At 44.7% G+C, this 26,762-nt stretch overlaps 1 protein-coding gene across 2 annotated transcripts in view; it reads right to left on the minus strand.

Annotated features, from left to right (window-relative positions):
• Window positions 1–276: 276 nt before the first annotated feature.
• LOC119309521 overlaps window positions 277–26,762 on the minus strand; it is a 56,671-nt gene continuing 30,185 nt past the window's right edge. For both annotated transcript variants that reach the window (XM_037585509.1, XM_037585508.1), the window contains one exon: window positions 277–595. In XM_037585509.1, the coding sequence (XP_037441406.1) occupies window positions 398–595 (198 nt within the window). In that variant the 3' untranslated portion in view covers window positions 277–397. The remainder of the gene's footprint in view (window positions 596–26,762) is intronic.

Below are 26,762 nucleotides of genomic sequence, written 5' to 3' on the forward strand. Positions count from 1 at the left end.
AGAACCTTCCTTCCAGATGACCAAGCTTTCAGTTCCAAAGTGAGCTACTAGGCAAGACACGTACACGTATATGATAAGTACTCTCTCCGTTCCAAATTACTCGTCGTGGTTAAATTTGAACTAAAACCACGACGAGTAATTTGGAACGGAGGGAGTACCTGCTGTGCAAGTCTGAAGCGGTGAAGCCTACACAGTATGGTGAAAGTTTCTGTTGAATTTTTGCACGGAGGATTAAGCTAGCATTTTCCGAACAAAATAACCACTCGAGAAAAAATATGCAGCTGAAGTTTTTTTGTTTCATTTCAAAGCAGAATATAGCAGCTATTACAAAAGTAAATGTAATCCAGTGACAGAAGGGAGGATATATAACACCCTTATCAGAAGTCATAGGTCCAGCCTACTGGCGGAGGATGCACAGGCTCTTGGCCACATCCGCAGCCTTATCTTTTATGACGAAGAACTTGCAGCGAAGATACCCTAGGCCCGCCACCTCTCCTTCCACGTAGAACTCGACCTTCCCCACGACCTGAATCTCGCTCCAAAGCAAGTTGCGCACCTCCTCTCGCAGCACGGAGGCGTCTGCCTTGGCCTCCACCTCGAAGGTACCAACACTGTCAATGCCCCAGTGGCCGTAGACGCAGAAATGTGGCACTTGAGCCCACGCCAGGATCATGTCATGGTAGGAGACACGCAGCAACGAGTTGCCTCCTCCGCTGCAGCGCCGGTATCTTCGTGGTGTCCAATTGAAGTCCAAGGCAAGGTGGAAAGCCGGCGAAGTCGGCGGAGGTGCCAGGATCAAGCCCACTTTTGCCTATAAGTCGGACGAAGAGATCGCCAATGCCAGGTGGTTGGGCCTCGTTGACAGCTGCGATCACAATCATGCAGCAGAGGAAAATTATAAATGTAAAGAAGAAGGCACACATGATGAATGGCCCGCGGTTCTTGGGGTTAAACGGGTTATTGGGATCATCTGTGTGACCATGCTTGGACTTGGCACGTCGCCCGTTGGGATGGTTGTCGTCAAGATTAGCCCCGTCTTTGCAAGCGGGGGTAGACATGACCCAAATTATTGGTCAGCAGCTGTGTCTGCACCTTGATAGAGTGTCAACTGATGTTAACCGTTCTCCGATAGCTGCACAAAGAAACACGAAGAAGAATATAAGCAAAACAATTTATGTGCTGTTTGGTGCACCAACTGTACATAAACGATTTGAAATTACAATGGCATTCAAAGGCTACAAAGGAGAGATGTGGTAGCGGTTGCCGGTATGGAAGTAGTTTCTGAAATTGGATTATCCTCATCTCTAATTCGAAGAAACGATCAATGATAACTGGATATGCATCTTTCTTTCGTTTAAAGAAGTTGTTTGGCCTTGGTTTTGAAAAGGTAATTTTGGATATCCTCCAGAGTCGAGGACTCAGAGATGGACATAACATATACTCCTACTGGACTCAGCTTCAGTGCCTTTGAAGAGCAAAGGCACAGAGCGCCTTAGCTTACAATATCTGCCACTCATTCTACATCGGACGCACATGATTGACTGAAACCAAAACACACCCAGACTTGGTAGTTTTCAGGAGAGACAGAGGCGGGGCGAGGCGTTTTTGTGCGCGGGTGGGATCGTTCTCCTGCATTGCTCGACGAAGGTAGGGTTTGACGGGCGAGCTCACCGAGGAGACAGAGGGAGTCGAGCGCGTCGTGCCGCCGTGAGAGGAGAGGGAGCAGGGCCTCGCACAACGTCCATTGGAGAGCAAGGAGGGGCCACGGTGAGGGGTGAAGGTCGCGCCGCCATGGAGGCGAGGGATGATGGCCGTGCCGCACCGGAGGATGTCCGTCCGCGTAATCTTCCCAAGAATTCGCTGTGAACCTGCAGCCACTGCCCGCCGGAGGTAATTCTGATTTTAGTTCCTGCAAGCGCTGCATCTGCATCCCTCCCGGCACCAGTCAGAATGGACACTCGTCAGATATGCCCCTGCTACCACCAAACGACCAACCCACACACTGGCAAGCTCAAAGTGCCCATGATTTCTACAGATTTCACGCATTCTGATCTCTCTCTCTCACACAACCAGCAAGTGCAGATATAAAATCAGAAGAAGTTCAGATGGTAAGTTCTAACGTGACATGTAGTAGTTACATGCTTGTGCAATATAGTACACAGCACAAGGCTGTGCAATTTGCAGTATCCTTTCACCAGTAGTAAAAATTTGAATGACCAGTATACACATATGTACAGTACACAGTATAAGGCTCTGCAATTTGTAGTAATTCTTCCTTTAGCAGTAATTCTTTCAAGTTTCTTTCATCTACAAAATTTGTTATTGTTGTGCAATTTGATCAACTGATTATACATGTATGGCAGATAACTTTGGTGGTGTGCAATGGCACAATCTGATAAGGGGATGCCTCAAGTTGGCATGTTATTTAAAAGTTCAGAGGAGGCTTCCAGGTAGGGGTCGGGATGGCCGGGTCCGCATCCTAGCTGCATGCGGCCGTCAATCCGCCCGTGGAGAAAAGAGAGGATGCCTGGCCTGGATTGGATTGGACAAAACCTAGCTTGCTATATCGACCAAGGGCTGGGTTAGGCTGCCATAGAACAAGAGAAATAGATGCAGATTTCAGGCTAGGCTACTTACCAACGCAGAAGAAGGAGAGAAATTCGCTTCCGGGTCGAAGCGGCGGTGGGCTGAGGATCCAGCCAGAGCCAGGCGGAGGCTGCAACTGCAATGGAGAGGAGACCTGGGCGGCGGCGCGCTTTATTGTGTCAGTCAGTTCTTCTAGAGAAGAAGTATCCTGCGTATCGATCCCAAACTGACCGGTCCTATCTCTTCATCCAAGTGAATAAAAGGCTGGACCCCCTCTGGAAGATGCCTCGTGTCTTTTCCAATCTCAAAGCAGTCTTTCTTCTCGGATCTAATCTAGTGCTATTAAGCATAGTAAAAAGGATTTATTTTAGAGATGCTATATTCATTCATGAGATCTTACTAGCACAAATGCCCGTGCGTTGCAACGGGAGATTATTTTTTACATGCTCCTAGCTCAATAATCATGACTCAAGGCCCTCCACATCTCCCGGTCATCTATTTTAACACGGCGCCTCACCTATATTATCGCATATCTGAATTTTCGCCTTGCCTGATAGTGCTTGTGGTGGCCACCTAATCACAATGTGTTAAAATATTCATCAATCCTATCTTGGTCATCGCACGACACACATTCATTGATCCGCGCAAGTAAAAGGAATGTTTAAAACTTATAAAATTAATCCCATCCACCTGGACGTGAGGCCGGCACTCTGCCAGCTACAGTTGATCCATACACCCTCTATTATACTTACACTCACTTTTTAAATTGCATGACTTTATGTTCCATGTGCATTCAGTACATGGTTATAATATATCAAAGAAATACCCAATGTTTTACCAACCAAATCCACAGTTGGAAAAATCTGAACCAAAATCCTTGTGAGTTTTTTTTTCCTGTAGTTTATATAGTTTTGCCTGAATATCCTTAGTTTTCTGGGAACTTCTATTAGGTTCATATTACATTTTACGCTGATTTGTATGCAAGACACATCCACGGCAAAAAATTGATAATTCCTTTGTGTGATTTACGGTATTTCATTTGCACATGGATGTGTGCAACCATATTTTTTTTCTCTCTACTTTGTCCACTATATGATTTATATTCATTGACAAGATTCTTTACAAAGATGTTGCATTTGGATTGGACCAATTTGTTTCTGTACATTTTTATTTTTAAAATGGAGGCTCTAATGTTATTTGAATATCCACTAATATCCCTATTATATTTGTTTAGCTATTATTTTTAGATTCATTCAGTTATGTGAATTTTTTTAACATGTTTTGGCCAGTCATTTTTTTCTCACATCGTAGTATCTGCACAATATGCATTTGTTCATTTTTTAATCCATGTTTCAATCTAAAATTCTTAGATGGTATCAATCAATTTTTCCAATATAAAATTTCTTAGCTCTTTGATTAAAAAAAGCGTCTCTACTTTAAATTGAAGATGCTGGCCATATCTGTGTCTTTTGTCCTCTATCGGGCTGGTCCTTGAACATGGCTGCTGGTGTGGCGAGCACATCGTGCATAACCGTGTGCGCTATCAGGCTGAGAGACCGTCTGCTCTGCCATCCGTCTATATGTGCCGGCCGTCCATGGCCTTCATGTGTCACTGATTTCTTTCATAATAGCCATATATTTGTCCATCTAGCCGCATGCACACCTCATTCATATATTTGCATGTCACCATCCAGCCTCTCGTTGCCTTATTTTTGTTGCTTATTTGTGACCAAATGGGATCCAATCTGTTTATTGACTCTCAAGACGATGTACTGATTTTAAAGCTTAGATGTATTTAAATTGGCAACCTAGGATTTAGGAAAGCGATGTGGTATTATTTAACAGAGAATCAGTCCAATTTCTATGCACAAAGTGGATGTAGCTCAATTGTACATAGGCCTTGTTGTTGGGCCAGAGGTTTGGAGTTCGATCCCAAACACCAGCACCTAACTTTTTGCGCCGGCTACCATAGCAGCTAGGCCGGCTGACTCGGCCGCACTCAATTAATGGGCTGAGGCCCACTCGGGCAACGTACGAGCGTATGAGAGAATCCAAAAGCAATTGAAACTAACGGTGTGTGCACGCGTGACCCAAGAATTAGTATCACCTCGCGTATAATTCAATTAATCAGCATAGTATCAGATGCGGGACGAAACCAAAAATATCACCTTGCTTTAATAGTAGGTATAGAGGTATAGATATAGATATAGATATAGATATAGATATAGATATGAGGATTCGTATTTAAATTTTTTTTACTCCCTCTATATAAACTAATAAAAGAGGAGTATTTTTTTCTTCTTTTTTATATAAGTTTTGGGGCAACATAACCCTGATATCAGAGCATCTCTAGCAGACTTCGTATAATGCTGACCTGAAAATCTTTTTTACAGTTCGTTGCAGATCTGATTTGCGGGGCGAATTCGTGCGCTCCATATCAGACCCCATTTTTGAAACTATAAAATTTTAAAAAAGCATTCGCGAGAGAAACTTGCAACGACATTGATCATACATAGTTCATCATTATACTACATTGTATTACTAGGGGGGAATCTGCGGGCCGTGTGAAAGATCGAGGATGTCGCCTAGAGGGGGGAGGGTGAATAGGCGCTTTAAAATAATTACAATTAAGGCTTGAACAAATGCGGAATAAACCTAGCGGTTAATTTGTCAAGCACAAAACCTAAAACAACTAGGCTCACCTATGTGCACCAACAACTTATGCTAAGCAAGATAAGCAACTATGTGATAGCAAGATATATGACAAAGAACAATATGGCTATCACAAAGTAAAGTGCATAAGTAAAGGGCTCGGGAAAGAGATAACCGAGGCACATGGAGACGACGATGTATCCCGAAGTTCACACCCTTCCGGATGCTAATCTCCGTTTGGAGCGGTGTGGAGGCACAATGCTCCCCAAGAAGCCACTAGGGCCACCGTAATCTCCTCACGCCCTCGCACAATGCAAGATGCCGTGATTCCACTAAGGACTCTTGAGGGCGGTCACCGAACCCGTATAAATGGCGACCCTTGGGGGCGTCACCGAACCCGTACACTTTGGCAACCCTTGGGGGCGGTCACCGGTATCCGTCAAATTGCTCGGGGCGATCTCCACAACCTAATTGGAGACCTCGACGCTTGCCCGGAGCTTTACACCATAATGATTAAGCTCCGAACAACACCAACCGTCTAGGGCGCCAAGGCACCCAAGAGGAACAAGCTCTAGGATGTCCAAACACCCAAGAGTAACAAGCTCAAGGGTACCAAGCACCCAAGAGTAATAAACTTCTCAACTTGTAACTTCCACGTATCACGTGGAGAACTCAAACTGATGCACCAAATGCAATGGCAAGGGCACACTGAGTGCCCAAGTCCTTCTCTCTCAAACCCCACCGAAGCAACTAATGCTAGGAAGGATGATGAGAGGAAGAACAAGAAGGAGAACACCAAGAACTCCAAGATCTAGATCCAAGGGGTTCCCCTCACATAGAGGAGAAAGTGATTGGTGAAAATGTGGATCTAGATCTCCTCTCTCTTTCCCCTCAAAAACTAGCAAGAATCCATGGAGGGATTGAGAGTTAGCAAGCTCGAAGAAGGTCAACAATGGGGGAAGAACACGAGCTCAAGGGGTAAGGTTCATTGGGGAAGAAGACCCCCTTTTATAGGTGGGAAAAAATCCAACCGCTATGCTCACAGCCCGCACAGAGCGGTACTACCGTTCCAAGGAGCGGTACTACCGCTAGGGCGGTAGTACCCTTTTGAAATACAACAACGATGAGGCAAAAAGGCCAGAAGAACAGTCGGAGCGGTAGTACCGCTTGACCTCACGGTACTACCGCTAGGGGATAGCGGTACTACTGCTTGCGAGCGGTACTAAAAAATTACATCCGGGCCTATCACCGCAGGACTTGGGACGAGTTTTTGGTCCGGAGCGGTACTACCGCTGTAGGAGCCGCGGTAGTACCGCTCTGGAGCGGTAGTAAAAAATTACATCCGCTCCAATTCGCGGTAGTACCGTTGCAGCCTTTTCAGAACACCAAAACTGCCACAACTTTTGCAACGGACTCTGAATTCGATGAAACCAAGTTTGTTGGAAAGCTAGCGACAAGGGCTAACACAATCTTGAAAGAAATATCAATAAGAAGCAAATTAAAAAAGTCCCATAAGAAAATGGTGAGAACCCTTCCTCGGATAAGACCGGTAAAACCTCCAACACCGAAAACATCATAGAAGACGCATGCGAACTCCGTTTTCGATGAACTCAAACTTGTCATCAAGATGACCATAAGCTCTAAGACTCACAAAAAGAACCAAACAAGAACCAAGAAACAAGATGCAAGGATGCAATGGTTTGAGCTCTCTACTAATGATATGATCAAGCTTCCAACTTGAGAGCCCCCCTTGATAGTACGGCAAACGATCCTATAACCCGGTCTCCCAACTACCACCATGAGACCGGTAAAATAGAAAACCTATCAAGGGAAAACCTTTGCCTTGTACATGGTCCACTTGAGCTAGATGATGACGATCTTGACTCCCTCAAGTTGGACCACCTTTCTTGATTGCGTTGGCTCGATGAAGACTAGATGATTGCTCCCCCATAGTCCACTATGGGTGAGCCACACTTTGGCTCATCTTCACAAGTCCATTGTCACCATAATGGGCGGCAAGCTTCAAGCACTTGATCTCTTCATGATGCATCACTTGAACTTGCATACCGCATCCTAACCCCACAAAGAACTCTCACGAAGACCATGGGTTAGTACACAGAGCGTAATTGACAATGCTTACCATACCATGGGATCACTTGATCCCTCTCGGTACATCTTCTACGCTTTGTGAGTTGATCAACTTGATTCACTCTTGACTTAGTCTTGATCAACCTTGAATCTTTCCAACTCTCTTTATTTGGGTGATGTCTTGAAGGTAAACATGGATGATCACAGAATCTTCTTCTTCAAAACATGCTTGTAATAAGCTCAACACTCACATGACCAATCTTTGGATAATTCCTTAATAGCACCTTGGTTAACTCATAAACTCCTTGAAACCAACACATGGACTTCAAGAAAAGCCTATGGACAAAACCTGCAATTATAACTCAAGGCAACCATTAGTCCATAGAGATTGTCATCAATTATCAAAACCAAACATGGGGGCATCGCATGTTCTTTCAATCTCCCCCATTTTGGTAATTGATGACAATCACTTTCAAGAAAGTTTATACAAGGAGTTATGCATCACCATGCAATGCAACAACCAATGATGCATGAGAATGGGATGCAAATTCTTAGGAACCAAAACCAAAGCAAGGAGAAAACTCTGAAGACTTCTCCACAAAACTCTCTGAAACTCCTCCCCCATTGGCATTGATTACCAAAATGGGTGAAAAGCTTAGAAGGCCAATATAAAGAGGGTTCCTCCATAAATTGTGTATCTCTCAAAAAGAGAGTGGAATGCAATACACATATCCAATGGTAAATACTTGGAGGAAGACAAACTATATTCAGGCCCAAGGATTGCAAAAGAATGATATGCCACAAACACATAACAAAGAGAGAAACAAGAAATCGAGCAATCAAAAGATACCAATTGAAGCAAGCAATCAAAGGACATCAATTGAACCAACTAGACCAAAGATCCTATGAGCCACATGAATGAAGGATATTATGATATGAGCAAAGGAGTATTCTAAATAAGCTAGAGAAGCTCCCCATGATTTGTGCACACATGATAATTTTTGTATTTGGATACAAAGTGCACAAAATAGGATCATAGCTCCCCCAAAATCAATAGAAACAAACAACAAGTGCAAGTGAGCATAAAGGAAACTAAGCCTAGCACTTGCAACAAACACATGGTTGAGAAACATGTAAAAGAGGCAACTTAAGAATAGGCTCAACCAAAATGATGTGTGTGAGTCATGGCAAACCACATGAGAAGACTAATATACGGATGAGCATAAGCATCAACATAGTCTCGAATGAATGAGACACACAGTGCAAAGCCTTTCATTCTCACACACAACTAAGCAAATGGGTTCACAAGAACATTAAATATGCAAAATGAATAACCAACACTTGTGACAACCCAAGGTGAAGATAGAAAGCATAAGCATCATCAAGACAGGGGATACCAATTGAGATGGCAAAAGCCTCGTCAAGACAAGCATGAGGAAAATAATCTTCACCACACAAGAGTGCATCAAGATGCAACAAGATAAGACACGCACTCAAGGCAAAAGCTTTCACAGAGCCACCAAAGAAATAACATAAGAAATACAAGGTGGACGTGAAAGAAAGGATATCATCTAGAGATGTAATTTCTCTCAAGTGTATAAGGGTCTAGGTAGACGAAATCATGACGATATATATCTACAAAGAAGGATGTACACCCGAAATAGTTACAACACGAAGGAACAAGATATCCAAAAGGAAGTCATACATATACCAATAAGATATGTGCTTGGAAGCATAGCCCAAGGCTAGATATGGTCTTATTGTATATAAATGAATTCCTACCACACAACCATCAAAGACATCACAACTAGCAACAAGAGATCATTGTTGGGATGCTTTGAGAAAGGAAACAAGTATCACAAGAAAGAAAGAATAACATGCCATGATACAATCTACACATGATTGATGCAATAATGTGTGCATGTAGTAGATGATGATACTCGTTACCGAGATAGCATTGGAAGGATGTAGTAGATACCAATTGAAGGTTGAAATTAGTTCATTGATCATCCTAGCTTGACTGCAATAAGCACATGGTGACAACACCTTCCTTTTGAATGAGCCGAGTATCCAATGCATCTCCAATTGTTCCTAAAACAACAACACAGACAAAATGGTACCCAAACTCATTGGGACCAAAGAGTTAGAGAACCAACAATACATAGGACAAACTCCACATAGATGTGTGCATATAGATATGAAAATGAATCTCATGCACATCTCATCCAATTTGAGACTTGGTGGAGTTTCCCCTATATATTGGGTCAAAGAAAGAAAACATGCCAAAGGAACTACATGAAGTTAAAATGCATGCTCAAGACTTTCAAGAACTAATACCAAAATAAAAGGAAAAGCCAAGTGAAAAGGATACCAAATGGAGAAATCATCACTTGGAAGATATCATTAAAATATACATCAAGGAATGAGATATCCATTGGAACACACAAAAAAGATGTCAAACTCCCAAACGAGAGGATGGTTCCAAACAAACCAAGCTCTCTACAAAGTTTCATGTTGGCACAAAGTACCAAAAGAAATGACTTGCCATCCACCAACACACACTTAATATGGATCACAAGATGAGTGTTTTATAGAAAATAGGATATCTCCCCCAAGACTAGTGCATTATAGAGAATTTGCATTTGAATACAAAATGCACAAGGTGGGATCACCACTTTCAATATATCTAGAAAACACTAAACAAGATCAAGAAAATAACAAGATCCACAAGTGGTATGGAAACCAATGGGAGTTGACACAATCCTAGGCACGAGATAAGGCAAGTAAAAGCAAAGGCCAATGTAAAGATGATCAATAATTTGTACCACACATAAGTGAGTACCAATTGTCAAAAGACAAGAAGTATTTGGAAATGATTCCCGTTGGTAGATAGCAAGGATATCCGACATCATCTTCACACCGAACACAAGCAAATTGCAACTTGTAGAGCTAACATGCCACCTAAGAACAAGATAATTTACAATATCAATTCTAGATGACAATATCTCAAATGTACACATTTTCTAGGCTTGTAATATGCACATAGCATATGACTCCCCCATAATGTGATACCAATAAAAACTTAACAAGAGGCAATAAGAGAATCCAACAAGAGATAATTAATGGACTATTTAGAATTTGAATTTCTCATGAGAAGACATACCACATAGCGACTAGATAATCTTGAAATATCAATACTAGATGGTATTACTCATGTACACACATTTATAGGATTGTGAGGTGCACAAAGCACATCACTTCCCCATAATGGGATATTCCATTAATCTCACAAGAGCCAACTAAGATACAAACAAGATGCACAAAGGCCCAATGTACGACACACATGTACATGAAGTGAAAACCAACATACATAAACTTGATTACTCAAGATAAACAATTTGGAGACACAACATATACAAACACATGCAAGGAACAAAACCAAAACATGCAAAGGGGCAAGTAACTTTCAATGTAAACAATTTAAGTACAAGTTACCGCAAGGAGGCACATTGGATATAAGATAGAAACTTGATAACCCAATTGACTTGGCTTGAGACAATAAGAATGATGAAGCCCCCTTAATTCTTCATAATGTATCCAAGTCTCCAATGACCTCCAACAACACCTATTGATCAAGTATGAGCCAGTTGGTCCCCAACCAAGTTGGGTCCTAAGAGGTTAGTCACAATAGGCTTGGCTACCCAAATGGTTCTTTTCTTGACACCACTTTGAGTACCAACAAATTTGGCAAACACATTGCCAACCTTATCCTTCCCGAGAGAATAGATATCATCAATTAGAATAGGGTTGGACAAGGTACCATTCGTGCATGAAGAAGCGACGTGACCTTTTTCACGACATAGGTAGCAACGTCTACTCTTCACTTTCTTCTAACTTGATTTCTCAACTTGAGAAGCATTAGCCTGAGTCTTCTTGGGAAGAGGCCTTTCTTCAACTTGAGGTTGAGCATGAGAATGCACTTGTAGCCGCTTCCCTTGTTGCTTGTCACTAATGGCCTTCTTCTTCAATGGGCAAGATCTAACATGATGCCCTTCAATTTTGCACTTGAAGCAAATAATCTTGGCTGAACTCTTGACCTGTTTTTGGCCCTTGTTGTTGATGCTCTTGGACTTCTTCTTCTTCTTGGACTTGAATCCAAGTCCACCTTTGTCATTGGGGGATTTTTGTACACTCAAGATATTGTTGAGTGTGGCATTCCCTTCATGACACTTTTCCAAATCTTTCTTCAAAGAAGTGACTTAGGCCTTGAGCTCTTTGATTTCCTCTACATGGTTAGTCTTAACACAAGCACTAGAGGAAGTATAAGCTTCATCGTTAGAGCAACAAGGCAAGGAAAGCAATTCATCACAAGATGTACCAACGTTATGCATGGATGAATCGCGAGGACTAGCACAAGGCAATGTAGCATGTTGACTAAAAGTAGTGCTAGTGTCCACATGAGGCTCACTAGATGTTACCTTAGCAATCATGGCCTCATGAGCTATCTTTAGCGAATTATGGGATACTAGAAGATCATCATGAGAGCTTGAGAGCTTTTCATGGCTTTCTTCCAATTTCCCATAATTGCTAGATAGCAACTCAAGTTTTGCTAGATAGCAACTCAAGTTGAGCCTGTAGCTCAACGTTCTCCTTTAAAATGGATGCTTCACAAGAAATAGAGTTAGTAGCACAAGCATCATCGTTAACAACAAGAGGAGAAGGCAACTTGGCAAGCTCTTTTAAATAAGAAGCTTCAAGTTGAGCATGAGACTCGGTGAGTTTGATGAGCTCACCCTTGATGACCCTTGAGCCATTTTCGAGGTGCTCAAAATCCTCAAGGAGTCTAGCATGAGCAACTTCAAGCTTAGCATTTTTAGTTTCAAAAACATTGGCCACCTCAAGAGCTCTATCATGAGATTCCTTTACTCTAGATAACTCTAGATCAAAAGTCTCATCAAGAGATTCCTTGGTGGTTTGTTCAAGTTCAAGAGCTTGAGAGAGGTCCGCAATCTCATTAGCATAATCACACTCATGACCTTCCATTTTATCAATGGTGATCTCATGCTCCTCAAGACGAGATTCCAACTCATCAATATATTTCTTGCCCTCAATAGCAATAGACATGATTTCCATGAAGTTGGAACGAGCAATTTTATTCTTAAGAAGAGCTTTAAAAATTATTTCCCCCTTAACTTTTAAGGAGGCAACATCATCATTCTCTTCATCATTAGCATCATCATCATTAGCATCAACATCATCACCAAGAGACATATTGGGGTACAAAGTAGGAGATACCTGTGACGCCTTAGCCATAAGGCAAAGAGCAATAGATGATGATGTAGGATCCCTTGAGGCACCATTAAACACCACATCTTGTTCCATGGAGTGTTCGGTTTCCTCTACATTGTTAGCACAACAATTCAAGGAAATAGATGCATTTTTATCATGGCAACAAGACATAGCAAGCATATCATCATGAGATTTAGTCAAGCAATTTCTACATGATATGCAAGGACTATCAACACAAGCATGTGAAACATTTGGAGTGCTCGAAGGGTTAAAGCCCAAAGAAGGAGCATTGCAATAATATAGTGATGAAGGATCATCCACAATAAGCATACTATCATCATTGCAATGACCAACACTACTCACCATGTCATTACCTTGTGGCAAACCACATGTAGGTGAAGTAGAAGAAGTTGAGAAGACTATATGGCTGGAGGTGGAGGGAGAACAATCATCCCCACATATTTATCTTGAAGCTTCATCCACAACTCTTGAGCATCCCGAAACGGCATGAGTTGAAATATAACTACATTGCTCAAAGCATCGAAAAGCACATTAGAAGCTTGAGCATTGAGATAAGAGTTTTTCTCATCCTCTAAAGATAATCTTTGGGGATCCTTTGGAGGAGAAAAACCCATATCTACAATTCGCTCTAAATTTGGGTCCATGACCCTAAAAAGATTAAGCATGTGAGTTACCCAAACATCAAAATTTGTGCCATCAAAACCAAGAGTGTCAGAGAATCCTAATCCCCTAGTCGACATCTTTACTCTCTAAACGATAAAGCCTAATAAAGAGAGACGAGGCTCAGATACCAATTGAAAGATCGAGGATGTCGCCTAGAGGGGGGGGGGTGAATAGGCGCTTTAAAATAATTATGGTTAAGGCTTGAACAAATGCGGAATAAACCTAGTGGTTAATTTGTCAAGCACAAAACCTAAAACAACTAGGCTCACCTATGTGCACCAACAACTTATGCTAAGAAAGATAAGCAACTATGTGATAGCAAGATATATGACAAAGAACAATATGGCTATCATAAAGTAAAGTGCATAAGTAAAGGGCTCGGGAAAGAGATAAACGAGGCAAGCAAAGACGACGATGTGTCCCGACGTTCACACCCTTGCGGATGCTAATCTCCGTTTGGAGCGGTGTGGAGGCACAATGCTCCCCAAGAAGCCACTAGGGCCACCGTAATCTCCTCACGCCCTCGCACAATGCAAGATGCCGTGATTCCACTAAGGGACCCTTGAGGGCGGTTACCGAACACGTACAAATGGCGACCCTTGGGGGCAGTCGTCGAACCCGTACACTTTGGCAACCCTTGGGGGCGGTCACCGGTACCCGTCAAATTGCTCGGGGCGATCTCCACAACCTAATTGGAGACCTCGACGCTTGCCCGGAGCTTTACACCACAATGATTGAGCACCGAACAACACCATGTTGGAAATATGCCCTAGAGGCAATAATAAAAGAATTATTATTATATTTCCTTGTTCATGATAATTTTTTTCCTGCTATAATTGTATTATCCGGAAATCATAATACACGTGTGAATACATAGACCACAATACATCCCTAGTAAGCCTCTAGTTGACTAGCTCGTTGGTCAACAGATAGTCATGGTTTCCTGACTATGGACATTAGATGTCATTGACAACGGGATCATGTCATTAGGAGAATGACGCGATGGACAAGACCCAATCCTAAGCATAGCACAAGATCGTATAGTTTGTTTTGCTAGAGCTTTTTCAATGTCAAGTATCTCTTCCTTAGACCATGAGATCGTGTAACTCCCGGATACCTTAAGAGTGCTTTGGGTGTACCCAACGTCACAACGTAACTGGGTAACTATAAAGGTGCACTACAGGTATCTCCGAAAGTGTTTGTTGGGTTGACACGGATCGAGACTGGGATTTGTCACTCCGTATGATGGAGAGGTATCTCTGGGCCCACTCGGTAATGCATCATCATAATGAGCTCAAAGTGATCAAGTGGTTGGTCACGGGATCATGCATTACGGTATGAGTAAAGTGAATTGCCGGTAATGAGACTGAACAAGGTATTGGGATACCGACGATCGAGTCTCGGGCAAGTAACGTACCGATTGACAAAGGGAATAGTATACGGGGTTGCTTGAATCCTCGACATCGTGGTTCATCTGATGACATCATCGAGGAGCATGTGGGAGCCAACATGGGTATCCAGATCCCACTGTTGGTTATTGACCTGAGAGCCGTCTCGGTCATGTCTGCCTGTCTCCCGAACCCGTAGGGTCTACACACTTAAGGTTCGGTGACGCTAGGGTTATTAGGAAGACTTGTATGTGATTACCGAATGTTGTTCGGAGTCCCGGATGAGATCCCGGACGTCACGAGGAGTTCCGGAAGGGTTCGGAGGTAAAGATTTATATATGGGAAGTTGTCATGCGGACACCGAAAAGTTTCGGGGGCATATCGGTATTGTACCGGGGCCACCGGAAGGGTTCCGGGGGTCCACCGGGAGGGGCCACCCCTCTCGGAGGGCCAGATGGGCCGCAAGGGGCAGGGAACCAGCCCCTGGAGGGCTGGGCGCGCCCCCCACCTTGGGCCCATGCGCCTAGGGTTTGGGGGGGAACCCTAGAGGGGGCGCCCCCTTTGCTTGGGGGGCAAGCCCCCCCTCCCTAGCCGCCCCCCCTCTAGATCCCATCTAGAGGGGCCGGCCCCCTTACCCCTTCCCCTATAAATAGAGGGGTGAGAGGAGGGCTGCAACACACAACCCAAGGCGCAGCCCCTCCCCTCCCCAACACCTCTCCTCCTCCGTCACGAGCTTGGCGAAGCCCTGCCTGAGTGCTGCTTCTCCACCAACACCACGCCGTCGTGCTGCCGTTGGAGCTGTCTTCCTCAACCTCTCCTTCCTCCTTGATGGATCAAGACGGAGGAGACGTCGTCCGTTCCGTACGTGTGTTGAACGCGGAGGTGCTGTCCATTCGGCACTTGGTCATCGGTGATCTGAATCACGTCGAGTACGACTCCATCATCACCGTTCCCTCGAACGCTTCCGCACGCGATCTACAAGTGGTATGTAGATGCAAACTCACTCCCTTGACTCGTTGCTTATATGAACTCATAGATGGATCTTGGTGAAACCGTAGAATTTTTTTTAATTTTCTGCAACGTTTTCCAACAGTGGCATCATGAGCTAGGTCTATGCGTAGTTCTCTATTGCACGAGTAGAACACAATTTTGTTGTGGGCGTAGATCTTGTCAACTTGCTTGCCGCTACTAGTCTTATCTTGCTTCAGCGGTATTGTGGGATGAAGCGGCCCGGACCAACCTTACACGTACGCTTACGTGAGACCGGTTCCACCGACTAACATGCACTAGTTGCATAAGGTGGCTGGCGGGTGTCTGTCTCTCCCACTTTAGTTGGAGCGGATTCGATGAAAAGGGTCCTTATGAAGGGTAAATAGAAGTTGACAAAATCACGTTGTGGTTATTCGTAGGTAAGAAAACGTTCTTGCTAGAACCCAATTGCAGCCACGTAAAAGATGCAACAACAATTAGAGGACGTCTAACTTGTTTTTGCAGCAATTGTCATGTGATGTGATATGGCCAGAAGTTGTGATGAATGATGAATGATATATTGTGATGTATGAGATCATGTTCTTGTAATAGGAATCACGACTTGCATGTCGATGAGTATGACAACCGGCAGGAGCCATAGGAGTTGTCTTTATTTTTTGTATGACCTGCGTGTCATTGAAGAACGCCATGTAAATTACTTTACTTTATTGCTAAACGCGTTAGCCATAGAAGTAGAAGTAGTCGTTGGGGTGACAACTTCACGAAGACACAATGATGGAGATCATGATGATGGAGATCATGGTGTTATGCCGGTGACGAAGATGATCATGGAGCCCCGAAGATGGAGATCAAAGGAGCTGTATGATATTGGCCATGTCATGTCACTACTATATAATTGCATGTGATGTTTATTATGTTTCATGCATCTTGTTTACTTAGAACGGTGGTAGTAAATAAGATGATCCCTTATAATAATTTCAAGAAAGTGTTCCCCCTAACTGTGCACCGTTGCTAAAGTTCGTCGTTTCGAAGCACCACGTGATGATCGGGTGTGATAGATCCTTACATTCACATACAACGGGTGTAAGCAGATTTACACATGCAAAACACTTAGGGTTAACTTGACGAGCCTAGCATGTACAGACATGGCCTTGGAACACAGAGACCGAAAGGTCGAACACGAGTCATATGGAAGATACGATCAACATGGAGATGTTCACCGATGATGACTAGTCCGTCTCACGTGATGATCGGACACGGCCTAGTCGACTCGGATCGTGTAACACTTAGATGACCAGAGGGATGTCTAATCTGAGTGGGAGTTCATTAAATAATTTGATTAGATGAACTTAATTATCCTGAACTTAGTCTAAAACTTTTGCAAAATATGTCTTGTAGATCAAACGGCCAACGCTCATGTCAACATGAACTTCAACGCGTTCCTAGAGAAAACCAAGCTGAAAGATGATGGCAGCAACTATACAGACTGGGTCCGGAACCTGAGGATCATCCTCATAGCTGCCAGGAAACAATATGTCCTAGAAGGACCGCTAGGTGACGCTCCCGTCCCAAAGAACCAAGACATTATGAATGCATGGCAGTCTCGTGTTGGTGATTACTCCCTCGTTCAGTGCGGCATGCTTTACAGCTTAGAACCGGGGCTCCAAAAGCGTTTTGAGCAACGGGAAGCATATGAGATGTTCGAGGAGCTGAAACTAGTTTTCCAAGCTCATGCCCGGGTCGAGAGATATGAAGTCTCCGACAAGTTCTATAGTTGTAAGATGGAGGAAAATAGTTCTGTCAGTGAGCATATACTCTGGGTTGCACAACCGCCTGTCCCAGCTGGACATTAACCTCCCGGATGAGGCGGTCATTGACAGAATCCTTCAGTCGCTCCCACCAAGCTACAAGAGCTTTGTGATGAACTACAATATGCAGGGGATGGTGAAGACCATTCCTGAAGTATTTTCAATGCTGAAGTCAGCAGAGGTTGAAATCAAGAAAGAACATCAAGTGTTGATGGTCAATAAGACCACTAAGTTCAAGAAGGGCAAGGGTAAGAAGAACTTCAAGAAGGATGGCAAATATGTTGCCGTGCCCGGTAAGCCAGTTGCCTGGAAGAAGTCAAAGAATGGACCCAAGCCTGAAACTAAGTGCTTTTATTGCAAGGGGAAGGGTCATTGGAAGCGGAACTGCCCCAAATACTTAGCAGACAAGAAGGCCGGCAACACTAAAGGTATATTTGATATACAAGTAATTGATGTGTACCTTACCAGTACTCGTAGTAACTCCTGGGTATTTGATACCGGTGTCGTTGCTCACATTTGTAACTCACAGCAGGAGCTGCGGAATAAGCGGAGACTGGCGAAGGACGAGGTGACGATGCGCGTCGGGAATGGTTCCAAGGTCGATGTGATCGCCGTCGGCACGCTACCTCTACATTTACCTACGGGATTAGTTTTAAACCTCAATAATTGTTATTTAGTGCCAAGTTTGAGCATGAACATTGTATCTGGATCTCATTTGATACAAGATGGCTACTCATTTAAATCCGAGAATAATAGTTATTCTATTTATATGAGAGATATGTTTTATGGTCATGCCCCGATGGTCAATGGTTTATTCTTAATGAATCTCGAACATAATGTTACACATATTCATAGCGTGAATACCAAAAGATGTAAAGTTGATAACGATAGTCCTACATACTTGAGGCACTGCCGCCTTGGTCACATTGGTGTCAAGCGCATGAAGAAGCTCCATGCTGATGGACTTTTAGAGTCTCTCGATTATGAATCATTTGACACATGCGAACCATGCCTCATGGGCAAAATGACCAAGACCCCGTTCTCCGGAACAATGGAGCGAGCAACCAACTTGTTGGAAATCATACATACCGATGTGTGCGGTCCAATGAGCGTTGAGGCTCGCGGAGGATATCGTTATGTTCTCACTCTCACTGATGACTTGAGTAGATATGGGTATGTCTACTTGATGAAACACAAGTCTGAGACCTTTGAAAAGTTCAAGGAATTTCAGAATGAAGTAGAGAATCAACGTGACTGAAAGATAAAATTCTTACGATCGGATCATGGAGGAGAATATTTAAGTCACGAATTAGGTACACACTTAAGAAAATGTGGAATCGTTTCACAACTCACGCTGCCTGGAACACCTCAACGTAACGATGTGTCCGAACGTCATAATCGCACCCTATTGGATATGGTGCGATCTATGATGTCTCTTACCGATTTACCGCTATCATTTTGGGGATACGCTTTAGAGACAGCTACATTCACTTTAAATAGGGCACCGTCTAAATCCGTTGAGACGACACCGTATGAATTATGGTTTGGGAAGAAACCTAAGCTGTCGTTTCTAAAAGTTTGGGGATGTGATGCTTATGTCAAGAAACTTCAACCTGAAAAGCTCGAACCCAAGTCGGAAAAATGCATCGTCATAGGATACCCTAAAGAAACCATTGGGTATACCTTCTACTTAAGATCTGAGGGCAAGATCTTTGTTGCCAAGAATGGATCCTTTCTGGAAAAAGAGTTTCTCTCGAAAGAAGTAAGTGGGAGGAAAGTAGAGCTCGATGAAGTACTACCTCTTGAACGGGATAGTAGTGCAGCTCAGGAAAATGTTCTTGTGATGCCTACACCAACTGAAGAGGAAAATAATGATGATGATCAAGGTACTTCGGATCAAGTTGCTACTGAACTTCGTAGGTCCACAAGGACACGTTCCGCACCAGAGTGGTACGACAACCCTGTCCTGGAAATCATGTTGTTGAACAACGGTGAACCTTCGAACTATGAAGAAGCAATGGCGGGCCCAGATTCCAACAAATGGCTAGAAGCCATGAAATCCGAGATAGAATCCATGTATGAAAACAAAGTATGGACTTTGACTGACTTGCCCGATGATCGGCGAGCGATAGAAAACAAATGGATCTTTAAGAAGAGGACGGACGCGGATGGAAATGTCACCATCTATAAAGCTCGACTTGTCGCTAAGGGTTATCGGTAAGTTCAAGGGATTGACTACGATGAGACTTTCTCTCCCATAGTGAAGCTTAAGTCCGTCGGAATCATGTTAGCAATTGCCGCATACTATGATTATGAGATATGGCAGATGGACGTCAAAACGGCATTCCTTAACGGGCATCTTAAGGAAGAACTGTATATGATGCAGTCGGAGGGTTTTGTCGATCCTAAGAATGCTAACAAAGTATGCAAGCTCCAGCGATCCATTTATGGGCTGGTGCAAGCATCTCGGAGTTGGAACATTCGCTTTGATGAGATGATCAAAGCGTTTGGGTTTATGCAGACTTACGGAGAAGCCTGCGTTTACAAGAAAGTGAGTGGGAGCTCTGTAGCATTTCTCATGTTATATGTAGATGACATACTTTTGATGGGAAATGATATAGAACATTTGGACAGCATTAAGGCCTACTTGAATAAGTGTTTTTCAATGAAGGACCTTGGAGAAGCTGCTTATATATTAGGCATCAAGATCTATAGAGATAGATCGAGACGCCTCATAGGTCTTTCACAAAGCACATACCTTGATAAGATTTTGAAGAAGTTCAAAATGGATCAGTCCAAGAACGGGTTCTTGCCTGTATTGCAAGGTGTGAGATTGAGCTCGGCTCAATGCCCGACCATGGCAAAAGATAAAGAAGAGATGAGTGTCATCCCCTATGCTTCAGCCATAGGATCTATTATGTATGCCATGCTGTGTACCAGACCTGATGTAAACCTTGCCGTAAGTTTGGTAGGAAGGTACCAAAGTAATCCCGGCAAGGAACACTGGACAACGGTCAAGAATATCCTAAAGTACCTGAAAAGGACAAAGGACATGTTTCTCGTTTATGGACGTGACGAAGAGCTCGTCGTAAAGGGTTACGTCGACCCTAGCTTCGACACAGATCTGGATGACTCTAAGTCACAAACCGGATACGTGTATATGTTGAATGGTGGAGCAGTAAGCTGGTGCAGCTGCAAGTAGAGCGTCGTGGCGGGATCTACATGTGAAGCGGAGTACATGGCAGCCTCGGAGGCAGCGCATGAAGCAATTTGGGTGAAGGAGTTCATCACCGACCTAGGAGTCATACCCAATGCATCAGGGCCGATCAAACTCTTCTGTGACAACACTGGAGCTATTGCCCTTGCCAAGGAGCCCAGGTTTCACAAGAAGACCAGGCACATCAAGCGTCATTTCAACTCCATCCGTGAAAATGTTCAAGATGGAGACATAGATATTTGCAAAGTACATACGGATCTGAATGTAGCAGATCCGTTGACTAAACCTCTCTCGCGAGCAAAACATGATCAACACCAGAACTCTATGGGTGTTCGATTCATTACAATGTAACTAGATTATTGACTCTAGTGCAAGTGGGAGACTGTTGGAAATATGCCCTAGAGGCAATAATAAAAGCATTATTATTATATTTCCTTGTTCATGATAATTGTCTTTTATTCATGCTATAATTGTATTATCCGGAAATTGTAATACACGTGTGAATACATAGACCACAATACGTCCCTAGTAAGCCTCTAGTTGACTAGCTCGTTGGTCAACAAATAGTCATGGTTTCCTGACTATGCACATTAGATGTCATTGACAAAGGGATCACGTCATTAGGAGAATGACGCAATGGACAAGACCCAATCCTAAGCATAGCACAAGATCGTGTAGTTTGTTTTGCTAGAGCTTTTCCAATGTCAAGTATCTCTTCCTTAGACCATGAGATCGTGTAACTCCCGGATACCGTAAGAGTGCTTTGGGTGTACTCAACGTCACAACTTAACTGGGTGACTATAAAGGTGCACTACAGGTATCTCCGAAAGTGTTTGTTGGATTGACATGGATCGAGACTGGGATTTGTCACTCCGTATGACGGAGAGGTATCTCTGGGCCCACTCGGTAATGCATCATCATAATGAGCTCAAAGTGATCAAGTGGTTGGTCACGGGATCATGCATTACGGTACGAGTAAAGTGACTTGCTGGTAACGAGACTGAACAAGGTATTGGGATACCGACGATCGAGTCTCGGGGAAGTAACGTACCGATTGACAAAGGGAATAGTATACGGGGTTGCTTGAATCCTCGACATCGTGGTTCATCTGATGACATCATCGAGGAGCATGTGGGAGCTAACATGGGTATCCAGATCCCGCTGTTGGTTATTGACCTGAGAGCCGTCTCGGTCATGTCTGTGTGTCTCCCGAACCCCTAGGGTCTACACACTTAAGGTTCGGTGACGCTAGGGTTATTAGGAAGACTTGTATGTGATTACCGAATGTTGTTCAGAGTCCCGGATGAGATCCCGGACGTCACGAGGAGTTCCGGAAGGGTCCGGAGGTAAAGATTTATATATGGGAAGTTGTCATGCGGACACCGGAAAGTTTCGGGGGCATATCGGTATTGTACCGGGGCCACCGGAAGGGTTCCGGGGGTCCACTAGGAGGGGCCACCCCTCTCGGAGGGCTACATGGGCCTCAAGGGGCAGGGAACCAGCCCCTAGAGGGCTGGGCGCGCCCCCCACCTTGGGCCCATGCGCCTAGGGTTTGGGGGGGACCCTTGAGGGGGCGCCCCCTTTGCTTGGGGGGCAAGTCCCCCCTCCCTGGCCGCCGCCCCCCTCTAGATCCCATCTAGAGGGGCCGGCCCCCCTTACCCCTTCCCCTATAAATAGAGGGGTGAGGGGAGGGCTGGAACACACAACCCAAGGCGCAGCCCCTCCCCTCCCCAACACCTCTCCTCCTCCGTCACGAGCTTGGCGAAGCCCTGCCGGAGTGCTGCTTCTCCACCAACACCACGCCGTCGTGCTGCCATTGGAGTTGTCTTCCTCAACCTCTCCTTCCTCCTTGCTGGATCAAGACGGAGGAGACGTCGTCCGTTCCGTACGTGTGTTGAACGCGGAGGTGTTGTCCGTTCGGCACTTGGTCATCGGTGATCTGAATCACGTCGAGTACGACTCCATCATCACCGTTCCCTCGAACGCTTCCGCACGCGATCTACAAGTGGTATGTAGATGCAAACTCACTCCCTTGACTCGTTGCTTAGATGAACTCATAGATGGATCTTGGTGAAACCGTAGAATTTTTTTTAATTTTTTGCAACGTTTTCCAACACACCAACCGTCTAGGGCGCCAAGTCACCCAAGAGGAACAAGCTCTAGGGTGTCTAAACACCCAAGAGTAACAAGCTCAAGGGTACCAAGCACCCAAGAGTAATAAACTTCTCAACTTGTAACTTCCACGTATCACATGGACAAATCAAACCGATGCACCAAATGCAATGCCAAGGGCACACGGAGTGCCCAAGTCCTTCTCTCTCAAATCCCACCGAAGCAACTAATGCTAGGGAGGAAGATGAGAGGAAGAACAAGAAGGAGAACACCAAGAACTCCAAGATCTAGATCCAAGGGGTTCTCCTCACATAGAGGAGAAAATGATTGGTGGAAATGTGGATCTAGATCTCCTCTCTCTTTTCCCTCAAAAACTAGCAAGAATCCATGGAGGGATTGAGAGTTAACAAGCTTGAAGAAGGTCAATAATGGGGAAGAACACGAGCTCAAGGGATAAAGTTCATTGGGGAAGAAGACCCCCTTTTATAGGTGGGAAAATCCAACCGTTATGCTCACAGCCCGCACAGAGCGGTACTACCGCTCCAAAGAGCGGTACTACCGCTAGGGCGGTAGTACCCCTTTGAAACACAACAACGATGAGGCAAAAAGGCCAAAAGAACCGTCGGAGTGGTAGTACCGCTTGACCTCACGGTACTACCGCTAGGGGTAGCGGTACTACTGCTTGCGAGCGGTACTAAAAAATTACATCCGGGCCTACCACTGCAGTACTTGGGACGATTTTTTGGTCCAGAGCGGTACTAGCGCTATAGGAGCCGCGGTAGTACCGCTCTGGAGCGGTAGTAAAAAATTACATCCGCTCCAATTCGCGGTAGTACCGCTGTAGCCTTTTCAGAACACCAAAACTGCCACAACTTTTGCAAACAGACTCCGAATTCAATGAAACCAAGTTTGTTGGAAAGCTAGCTACAAGGGCTAACACAATCTTGAAAGAAATATCAATAAGAAGAAAATTAGAAAAGTCTCATAATAAAATGGTGAGAACCCTTCCTTGGATAAGACCGGTAAAACCTCCAACACCGAAAACATCATAGAAGACGCATGCGAACTCCATTTTCGATGAACTCAAGCTTGTCATCAAGATGACCATAAGCTCCGAGACTCACAAAGAGAACCAAACAAGAACCAAGAAACAATATGCAAGGATGCAATGGTTTGAGCTCTCTACTAACGATACGATCAAGCTTCCAACTTGAGAGCCCCCCTTGATAGTACGGCAAACGATCCTATAACCCGGTCTCCCAACTACCACCATGAGACCGGTAAAATAGAAAACCTATCAAGGAAAAACCTTTGCCTTGTACATGGTCCACTTGAGCTAGATGAGGACGATCTTGACTCCCTCAAGTTGGACCACCTTTTTTGATTGCGTTGGCTCGATGAAGACTAGATGATTGCTCCCCCATAGTTCACTATGGGTGAGCCACTCTTCGGCTCATCTTCACAAGTCCATTGTCACCACAATGGGCGGCAAGCTTCAAGCACTTGATCTCTTCATGATGCATCACTTGAACTTGTACACCGCATCCTAACCCCACAAAGAACTCTTACGAAGACCATGGGTTAGTACACAGAGCGTAATTGACAATGCTTACCATACCATGGGATCACTTGATCCCTCTCGGTACATCTTGTACGCTTTGTGAGTTGATCAACTTGATTCACTCTTGACTTAGTCTTGATCAATCTTGAATCTTTCCAACTCTCTTCATTTGGGTGATGTCTTGAAGGTAAACATGGATGATAACACAATCTTCTTCTTCAAAACATGCTTGCAATAAGCTCAACACTCACATGACCAATCTTTGGATAATTCCTTAATAGCACCTTGGTCAACTCATAAACTCCTTGAAACCAACACATGGACTTCAAGAAAAGCCTATGGACAAAACCTTCAAATATAACTCAAGGCAACCATTAGTCCATAGAGATTGTCATCAATTACCAAAACCAAACATGGGGGCACCACATGTTTTTTCACCGTGCAGTGTACCCGAGCCTGAGCTACCAAAATCGACGAGCTCGCGGCGGCGACGACGCGGCGGAAGAGCTGGAGGAGCTCAATCCTCGTCGGAGTCAAGGTCGATCCCAGAACTTGGCTTGCTCGGCCTTCATGACGCGCAGGTTCGCCTCCTTGGACGTTGCGCCTGCGACACCACGACGCCCTGCTCGTACTCGAGCTCGCGACGGTGGCGCATGTCGGCCTCCTCCTCCTCCTCCCTCGCCGAGCGCTCCATGATGACGCGCTCTAGGTGCTCCTTCTGCCCCGGGGGAGGTAGTCCTTGGGGCCGATTACTCCTCGACGCGACGGCGTGGCGGCCTCGAGCTTGATGGCGAGCGGCCAGAGCTCCTCCGGATCTCCCTTGACCGGAGTGAGCCGCAAGCTCGAGGCGCCCGCGGACGAGCTCCCCGCGGCAGAGGAGTCGGAGGAGGCGTGGCCGCGGACCGCAAGCTCGCGGCGTTCGAACGCCAGCTCCCGTGGTTTAGCCACCTCCGCCCCCCTGCTTGTGTGCGGCGGTGGATCTGCGACGACGGCGGTGCTCCGCTTCATCCCCACCGCTTCCGCAGCCATCCATGGGTAGCTAGGCCTTTTTAGGCTCGCCGGCAGTGAGAAATTGGGGCGGCGGAGGCGGATAGGGTTTGACCTATATCTGAGCAGTGAAACCACATATATAGCGGTGGAGAGGGGCTTTTTCTGGGCCACAGTAAATTTTTTACAGGCCGGGCCGATATATAGTGTCTGTTCTGGCCAGAAAAATAGGCCGAACCCATATACTCACCAGAATTATACGGATTCGACCGTCTGCTAGAGATGCTCTTACTTTCTGTAGGGACCTTTTTTTGCCTCGCCTGACAACATGCAATGAATCACTCATTCATCTAGAGGCCATTTAATTGTCAAGTGAATCGGGCAAGGCTTGATGGAATATGCATCATAATGGAAGATTTTCAGTCAGTGGCTCATACTGATGTTTCGGTTGATAACAAAAAATTCTGAAAACTCAAAATTTCTCTAAGAATGAAGATACTTCTTTGATTGCTGAATAGAGGGTAATCTTAACTAGAGATAATCTGGCTCGACATGACTAGTAAGGTAGCAAGACATGTATCTTCCGTCAGCATGAAGAGTCTATTAAACACTTATTTTTTGAGTGTAAATTTTTTCACCTAGTGTGGATCATAGTTCAAGTAGCTGCAAATCTATATCCCCCATATAGTGCACGTGACATGTTCGGCAATTGGTTGCGGGGAATTGATAAACAATTTTCTGCACACATTCTTGTGGGTGTGGGCTGTCTTATGTTGGTTGTTACGGCTTTCCAGAAATGATGTAATTTTTAACAATAAATGTGTTTCATCTCTTGTGACGGTTATTCATGAATGTACAAGATGGCTCCGTACCTGGTCTATCCTGCAGATGCCGGAGGACAAAGACCTTTTTATGATGGTGTCTACATGGCTGGAGCATACGGCCAAGGAGGTTTCTCTCTATGTGAATGACGGTCTAATATTCAAATAGGATCTACCCCACCATAGAATTAATTTATTATTTTGATGTTTATTTTTGGTTCTGTTGCACTTGTTGGCTGTGTGTGCTGTGCTATACAGAGGCCCGGTATTCTTTTGATGCGGCTGTATCATAATGAATATCAATTCAATGAAATGCCCTTTATTGGGAAAAAAATTGTCACTTGACTAAGACTTCATTCTCGATCGACTAAGAGCAACTCCAGACGCGCCCCCAACAGACCCCCCCAAGGCAATTTTTTAGCGTCGGCGCGCAAAAATCGACCGAGTCGCGCCCCCAGGATCTCGTTTAGCGCCGTTTTGGACCGAAATAACAGCCGGCGAAACCGAGCCAAACCCAAGCCCCCGGGGTCGGCTTGGGGCGCCGCCGAAGCGAAAAGGGACGTGGGTCCGCTATGTCGG

Source organism: Triticum dicoccoides, chromosome 5B, assembly GCF_002162155.2.
Source record: "Triticum dicoccoides isolate Atlit2015 ecotype Zavitan chromosome 5B, WEW_v2.0, whole genome shotgun sequence".
Classification (NCBI taxonomy): Eukaryota; Viridiplantae; Streptophyta; class Magnoliopsida; order Poales; family Poaceae; genus Triticum; species Triticum dicoccoides.